Below are 8,738 nucleotides of genomic sequence, written 5' to 3'. Positions count from 1 at the left end.
GGCACCACTTCTGTAGAAACTACTACCCTTGGCACCACTTCTTTAGAAACTACTACCCTGGAAGCCACTTCTGCAGGATCCACTTCGGCAGAAACCACTACCCTTAGCACTACTCCTGCAGAATCTACAACTCTGGGAACCACTTCTCCTGAAACTACTGCCCTTGGCACCTCTTCTGAAGAATTTACTGCCCTCGACACAGCTTCTACAGAAACTACTAATATTGGCACCACTTCTGCAGAAACTACTACCCTTGGTACCACTTATGTAGAATCTACCACTCTGGGCACTACTACCCTGGGCACCACTTCTGCAGAAACTACAACGCTTGGCACCACCTCTGCAGAAGTGACTACCCTGGGCACAACTGCTGTAGAAACTACTACCCTAGAAACCACATCTGCAGGGCCCACTTCTGCAGAAACTAATACCCTTGGTACCACTTCTGTAGAATCTACCACTCTGGGCACCACTTCTGCAGAAATTACTACCCTGGGCACAACTGCTGTAGAAACTACTACTGTTGGCACCACTTCTGCAGAAACTACTACCCTGGGCACAGCTTCTGCAGAAACTTCTACTTTTGGCACCATTTCTGCAGAAACTACTACCTCTGGATCCACTTCTGTAGAAACTAGTACCTTTGAAACCACTTCTGCAGGACCCACTTCTGCAGAAACTACTACCCTGGAAACAACATCTGCAGGACCCACTTCTGTAGAGACTACTACCTTTGCCACCACTTCTTTAGAAACTAGTACTTTTGGCACCACTTCTGTAGAAACTACTACCCTTGAGTCCACTTTTGCAGAAACTACTACCTTTGGCACTACTTCTGCAGAAACTACTACCCTGGAAAACACTTCTGCAGAAACTAGTACCCTTGGCACCACTTCTGCAGAAACTACTACCCTTGAATCCACTTCTGTAGAAACTACTACCCTGGAAAACACTTCTGCAGAAACTAGTACTCTTGGCAACACTTCTGTTCAATCTACCACTCTGGGCACCACTTCTGCAGAAACTACTTCCCTTCTGTAGAAACTACTTCCCTTCTGTAGAAACTACTTCCCTTCTGTAGAAACTACTTCCCTTCTGTAGAAACTACTTCCCTTCTGTAGAAACTACTTCCCTTCTGTAGAAACTACTTCCCTTCTGTAGAAACTACTTCCCTTCTGTAGAAACTACTTCCCTTCTGTAGAAACTACTTCCCTTCTGTAGAAACTACTTCCCTTCTGTAGAAACTACTTCCCTTCTGTAGAAACTACTTCCCTTCTGTAGAAACTACTTCCCTTCTGTAGAAACTACTTCCCTTCTGTAGAAACTACTTCCCTTCTGTAGAAACTACTTCCCTTCTGTAGAAACTACTTCCCTTCTGTAGAAACTACTTCCCTTCTGTAGAAACTACTTCCCTTCTGTAGAAACTACTTCCCTTCTGTAGAAACTACTTCCCTTCTGTAGAAACTACTTCCCTTCTGTAGAAACTACTTCCCTTCTGTAGAAACTACTTCCCTTCTGTAGAAACTACTTCCCTTCTGTAGAAACTACTTCCCTTCTGTAGAAACTACTTCCCTTCTGTAGAAACTACTTCCCTTCTGTAGAAACTACTTCCCTTCTGTAGAAACTACTTCCCTTCTGTAGAAACTACTTCCCTTCTGTAGAAACTACTTCCCTTCTGTAGAAACTACTTCCCTTCTGTAGAAACTACTTCCCTTCTGTAGAAACTACTTCCCTTCTGTAGAAACTACTTCCCTTCTGTAGAAACTACTTCCCTTCTGTAGAAACTACTTCCCTTCTGTAGAAACTACTTCCCTTCTGTAGAAACTACTTCCCTTCTGTAGAAACTACTTCCCTTCTGTAGAAACTACTTCCCTTCTGTAGAAACTACTTCCCTTCTGTAGAAACTACTTCCCTTCTGTAGAAACTACTTCCCTTCTGTAGAAACTACTTCCCTTCTGTAGAAACTACTTCCCTTCTGTAGAAACTACTTCCCTTCTGTAGAAACTACTTCCCTTCTGTAGAAACTACTTCCCTTCTGTAGAAACTACTTCCCTTCTGTAGAAACTACTTCCCTTCTGTAGAAACTACTTCCCTTCTGTAGAAACTACTTCCCTTCTGTAGAAACTACTTCCCTTCTGTAGAAACTACTTCCCTTCTGTAGAAACTACTTCCCTTCTGTAGAAACTACTTCCCTTCTGTAGAAACTACTTCCCTTCTGTAGAAACTACTTCCCTTCTGTAGAAACTACTTCCCTTCTGTAGAAACTACTTCCCTTCTGTAGAAACTACTTCCCTTCTGTAGAAACTACTTCCCTTCTGTAGAAACTACTTCCCTTCTGTAGAAACTACTTCCCTTCTGTAGAAACTACTTCCCTTCTGTAGAAACTACTTCCCTTCTGTAGAAACTACTTCCCTTCTGTAGAAACTACTTCCCTTCTGTAGAAACTACTACCCTGGAAACAACATCTGCAGGACCCACTTCTGTAGAGACTACTACCCTTGAGTCCACTTTTACAGAAACTATTACCCTTGGTGCCACTTCTGCAGAAACTACTACTTTTGGCACTACTTCTGCAGAAACTACTACCTTTGGCACTACTTCTATAGAAACTACTACCCTGGAAAACACTACTGCAGAAACTACTACACTTGGCACCACTTCTGTTGAATCTACCACTCTGGGCACCACTTCTGCAGAAACTACTACCCTTGAATCCACTTCTGTAGAAACTACTACCCTGGAAAACACTTCTGCAGAAACTAGTACTCTTGGCAACACTTCTGTTCAATCTACCACACTGGGCACCACTTCTGCTGAAACTAGTACCCTTGGAGATGCTTCTTTTGAAACTACTACCCTGGAAACCACTTCTGCAGGATCCACTTCTGTAGAAACTACTACCCTTGGCACCACTTCTGTAGAAACGACTTCCTTTGAAACCACTTCTGCAGGACCCACTTCGGCAGAAACTACTACCCTTTGCACTACTTCTGCAGAATCTACAACTCTGGGAATCACTTCTCCAGAAACTACTGCCCTTGGCACCTCTTCTGCAGAATTTACTACCCTGGATACAGCTTCTACAGAAACTACTAATATTGGCACCACTTCTGCAGAAATGACTACCCTGGGCACAACTGCTGTAGAAACTACTACCCTAGAAACCACATATGCAGGGCCCACTTCTGCAGAGACTAATACACTTGGTACCACTTCTCTAGAATCTACCACTCTGGGCACCACTTCTCTAGAATCTACCACTCTGGGCACCACTTCTGCAGAAATTATTACCCTGGGCACAACTGCTGTAGAAAATACTACCCTGGGAACCACTTCTGTTGAATCAACAACTCTAGGCACCACTTCTGCAGAAACTACTACCGTTGGCACCACTTCTGCAGAAACTACTACCCTGGGCAAAACTTCTGTAGAAACTAGTACACTTCGCACCACTCCTTCAGAAACTAGTACCCTTGGCAGCACTTCTGCAGAAACTAGTATCCTTGGCACCATTTCTGTAGAAACTACTACCCTAGGCACAACTTCTGCAGGATCCACGTCTGCAGAAACTACTACCCTTGGCAGCACTTATGTAAAATCTATTACTCTGGGCACCACTTCTGCAGAAACTACTTCCCTTGGCACCACTTCTACAGAAACTATAGAAACTAGTACCCTTGGAACCACTTCTGTAGAAACTAGTACCCTTGGAACCACTTCTGTAGAAACTAGTACCCTTGGAACCACTTCTGTAGAAACTAGTACCCTTGGAACCACTTCTGTAGAAACTAGTACCCTTGGAACCACTTCTGTAGAAACTAGTACCCTTGGAACCACTTCTGTAGAAACTAGTACCCTTGGAACCACTTCTGTAGAAACTAGTACCCTTGGAACCACTTCTGTAGAAACTAGTACCCTTGGAACCACTTCTGTAGAAACTAGTACCCTTGGAACCACTTCTGTAGAAACTACTACCCTGGGCACAACTTCTGCAGAAACTAGTACCCTTGGAACCTTTTCCGTAGAATCTACTACCCTGGGCATAACTTCTGCAGAAACTAGTACCCTTGAAACAACTTCTTTACAATCTACTACCCTTGCCGCAACTTCTGCAGGACCCACTCCTGCAGACACTACTACCCTTGGTACCACTTCTGTAGAAAGTACTACCCTGGAGACCACAGCTGCAAGACTCACTTCTGAAGTAACTACTAACCTTGGCACCACTTCTGTAGAAACTACTACCCTGGGCATGAAGTCTGCAGAAACTAGTACTCTTGGCACACCTTCTGCAGAAACTACTACCCTGGGCACAACTTCTGCAGAAACTACTACCCTTGGCATTACTACTGTAGACTCTACAACCCTGGGCACCACTTCTGCAGAAACTAGTACTCTTGGCACACCTTCTTCAGAAACTAGTACCCTTGAAACCACTAATTTACAAACTACTAAACTTGTCGCAACTTCTGCAGGGCCCACTTCTGCAGAAACTACTCCCTTGGAAACCACTTCTGCAGAAACTACTATCCTGGGCAAAATGTCTGCAGAAACTACTGCCTTTGGCACCACTTTTATAGAAAATACTACCCTTGAAACCATTTCTGCAGGTCCCAGTTCTGCAGAAACTACCCTGCTCACCACTTCTGCAGAAACTTCTACCCTTGGCACTACATCTGTTGAATCTACCACTCTGGGCACCACTTCTGCAGGACCCACTTCTGGAGAAACCTCTACCCTGGGCAAAATGTCTGCAGTAACTACTACCTTTGGCACCACTTTTGTAGAAACTACTGGTCTTGGCACTACATCTGTTGAATCTACCACTCTGGGCACCACTTCTGCAGAGACTACTACCCTTGGCACCACTTCTGCAGAGACTACTACCCTTGGCACCACTTCTGCAGAGACTACTACCCTTGGCACCACTTCTGCAGAGACTACTACCCTTGGCACCACTTCTGCAGAGACTACTACCCTTGGCACCACTTCTGCAGAGACTACTACCCTTGGCACCACTTCTGCAGAGACTACTACCCTTGGCACCACTTCTGCAGAGACTACTACTCCTGGCACCACTTCTGTTGAATCTACCACTCTGGGCACCACTTCTGCAGAAACTAGTACCCTTGGAACCACTTCTGTAGAAACTACTACCCTGGGCACAACTTCTGCAGAAACTAGTACCTTTGGAACCTTTTCTGTAGAATTTACTACCCTTGGCATAACTTCTGCAGAAACTAGTACCCTTGAAACAACTTCTTTACAAACTACTACCCTTGCCGCAACTTCTGCAGGACCCACTCCTGCAGACACTACTACCCTTGGTACCACTTCTGTAGAAAGTACTACCCTGGAGACCACAGCTGCAAGACTCACTTCTGAAGTAACTACTAACCTTGGCACCACTTCTTTTGAATCTACCACTCTGGGCACAACTTCTGCAGAAACTAATTCCCTTGGAACCTTTTCTATAGAAACTACTACCCTTGAAACCACTTCTGTAGAAACTACTACTCTGGAATCCACTTCTGCAAGACCCACTTTTGGAGAAACCTCTACCCTGGGCAAAACGTCTGCAGTAACTACTACCTTTGGCACCACTTTTGTAGAAACTACTGGTCTTGAAACCAGTTCTGCCGATCTCAGTTTTGCAGAAACTTCTACTCTTGGCACTACATCTGTTGAATCTACCACTCTGGGCACCACTTCTGCAGAAACTAGTACCTCTGGCACCACTTCTGTAGAATCTAACACTCTGGGCACCACTTCTGCAGAAATTACTACCCTGGAAACCACTTCTGCAGCACCCTCTTCTGCAGCAAATAGTTTCTTTGGCACCACTTCTGCAGAAACTAGTACCTCTGGCACCACTTCTGTAGAATCTACCACTCTGGGCACAATTTCTCCAGAAACTACTACGTTTGTCGTTACTACTGTAGAATCTACAACTCTCGGCACCGCTTCTGCAGATACTAGTACCCTTGGCACCACTTCTGTAGAAACTACTACCCTGGGCACAATTTCTGCAGGAACTACTACGCTTGGCATTACTACTGTAGAATCTACAACCCTCGGAACCACTTCTGCAGAAACTAGTACCCTTGGAAACTTTTCTGTAGAAACTACTAGCATTGAAACCACTTCTGTAGAAACTACTATCCTGGGCACCACTTCTGCAGAAACTACTACCTCTGGCACCACTTCTGTAGAATCTACTATCCTGGGCACAACTTTTGTTGAATCTATTATCCTTGGCCCCACTTCTGTAGAAACTACTACCGTTGGCACCTCTTCTGTAGAAACTACTTCCCTTGGCACCACTTCTACAGAAACTACTACCGTTGGCACCTCTTCTGTAGAAACTACTTCCCTTGAAACTATTTCTGCAGGACCCACTTCTCCAGAAACTACTTCCCTTGGCACCACTTCTACAGAAACTACTACCGTTGGCACCGCTTCTGTAGAAACTACTTCCCTTGAAACTATTTCTGCAGGACCCACTTCTGCAGAAACTACTTCCCTTGGCACCACTTCTACAGAAACTACTACCGTTGGCACCGCTTCTGTAGAAACTACCATGGAAACCACTTCTGCAGGACCCACTTCTGCAGAATCTAGTACCATTGGCACCACTTCTGTAGAAACTAGTACCCTTGAAACCACTTTTGCAGAAACTACTTCCCTGGGCACAACCTCTGCTGAAACGACTACCCTTGGCACCACTTCTGTAGAAATTACTACTCTGGGCACAACTTCTGCAGAAGCTTCTACCCTTGGCACTACTACTGTAGAATCTACAACCCTGGGCACCACTTCTGCTGAAACTAGTACCCTTGTAACATTTTCTGTAGAAACTACTACCTTGGGCATAAAGTCTGCAGAAACTAGTACTCTTGGCACACCTTCTGTAGAAACTACTACCCTGGAAACCACAGCTGTACGGCACATTTCTGCAGAAACTACTACCCTGGGCACAACTTCTGCAGAAACTAGTACTCTTGGCACACCTTCAGAAACTATTACCCTTGAAACCACTAATTTACAAACTGCTACCCTTGTCGAAACTTCTGCAGGGCCCACTTCTGCAGAAACTACTCCCTTGGAAACCACTTCTGCAGAAACTACTATCCTGGGCAAAATGTCTGCAGAAACTACTGCCTTTGGCACCACTTTTATAGAAAATACTACCCTTGAAACCACTTCTGCAGGTTCCAGTTCTGCAGAAACTACCCTGCTCACCACTTCTGCAGAAACTTCTACCCTTGGCACTACATCTGTTGAATTTACCATTCTGGGCACCACTTCTGTAGAAACTAGTACCATTGGAACCACTTCTGTAGAAACTACTACCCTGGGCACAACTTCTGCAGAAACTAGTACCCTTGGAACCTTTTCTGTAGAAACTAGTTCCCTGGGCATAACTTCTGCAGAAACTAGTACCCTTGAAACCAATTCTTTACAAACTACTACCCTTGCCGCAACTTCTGCAGGAGCTACTACTCTGGGCACAATTTCTGCAGAAACTACTACGCTTGGCATTACTACTGTAGAATCTACAACCCTCGGCACCACTTCTGCAGGAACTAGTACCCTTGGCACCACTTCTGTAGAAACTACTAGCCTGGGCACAATTTCTGCAGAAACTACTACGCTTGGCATTACTACTGTAGAATCTACAACCCTCGGCACCACTTCTGCAGAAGCTAGTACCCTTGGAAACTTTTATGTAGAAACTACTAGCATTGAAACCACTTCTGTAGAAACTACTATCCTGGGCACCACTTCTGCAGAAACTACTACCTTTGGCACCACTTCTGTAGAATCTACTATTCTTGGCACCACTTCTGTAGAAACTACTATCCTGGGCACCACTTCTGCAGAAACTACTACCTTTGGCACCACTTCTCTAGAATCTACTATTCTTGGCACCACTTCTGTAGAAACTACTATCCTGGGCACCACTTCTACAGAAACTACTACAGTTGGCACCTCTTCTGTAGAAACTACCATGGAAACCACTTCTACAGGACCAACTTCTGCAGAATCTAGTACCCATGGCACCACTTCTGTAGAAACTAGTACCCTTGAAACCTCTTCTGCTGGTCCCAGTTCTGCAGAAACTACCCTGCTCACCACTTCTGCAGAAACTTCTACCCTTGGCACTACATCGGTTGAATTTACCACTCTGGGCACCACTTCTGCAGAAACTAGTACCCTTGGAACCACTTCTGTAGAAACTACTACCCTGGGCACAACTTCTGCAGAAACTAGTACCCTTGGAACCTTTTCTGTAGAAACTACTACTCTGGGCATAACTTCTGCAGAAACTAGTACCCTTGGTACTACTTTTGTAGAAAGTACTACCCTAGAGACCACAGCTGCAAGACTCACTTCTGAAGTAACTACTAACCTTGGCACCACTTCTTTTGAATCTACCACTCTGGGCACAACTTCTGCAGAAACTACTTCCCTTGGAACTTTTTCTGTAGAAACTACTACCCTTGAAACCACTTCTGTAGAAACTACTATCCTGGGCACCACTTCTGCAGAAACTACTACCTTTGGCACCACTTCTGTAGAATCTACTATTCTTGGCACCACTTCTGTAGAAACTACTATCCTGGGCACCACTTCTACAGAAACTACTACCCTTGGCACAACTCCTGCAGAAACTACTACCCTTGGCACAACTCCTGAAGAAACTACTAATCTGGGCACCACTTCTGTAGAAAATA

The 8,738-nt window shown here is 44.8% G+C and overlaps 1 protein-coding gene across 1 annotated transcript in view; it reads left to right on the top strand.

The window, feature by feature from the left end:
• LOC107664588 (mucin-17-like) overlaps positions 1–8,178 on the top strand; it is a 14,740-nt gene extending 6,562 nt beyond the window's left edge. Inside the window, exons 3-7 of the mRNA XM_016455200.1 lie at positions 3,357–3,691; positions 3,932–4,476; positions 5,508–5,581; positions 6,273–7,849; positions 8,113–8,178. Coding sequence (XP_016310686.1) covers positions 3,357–3,691; positions 3,932–4,476; positions 5,508–5,581; positions 6,273–7,849; positions 8,113–8,178 — 2,597 coding nt within the window. The remainder of the gene's footprint in view (positions 1–3,356; positions 3,692–3,931; positions 4,477–5,507; positions 5,582–6,272; positions 7,850–8,112) is intronic.
• Positions 8,179–8,738: the final 560 nt, after the last annotated feature.

The sequence above is a fragment of the Sinocyclocheilus anshuiensis genome, unplaced genomic scaffold, assembly GCF_001515605.1.
Source record: "Sinocyclocheilus anshuiensis isolate Anshui unplaced genomic scaffold, SAMN03320099.WGS_v1.1 scaffold287, whole genome shotgun sequence".
NCBI classification, from domain to species: domain Eukaryota; kingdom Metazoa; phylum Chordata; class Actinopteri; order Cypriniformes; family Cyprinidae; genus Sinocyclocheilus; species Sinocyclocheilus anshuiensis.
This window is presented reverse-complemented; position numbering and strand designations above follow the sequence as displayed.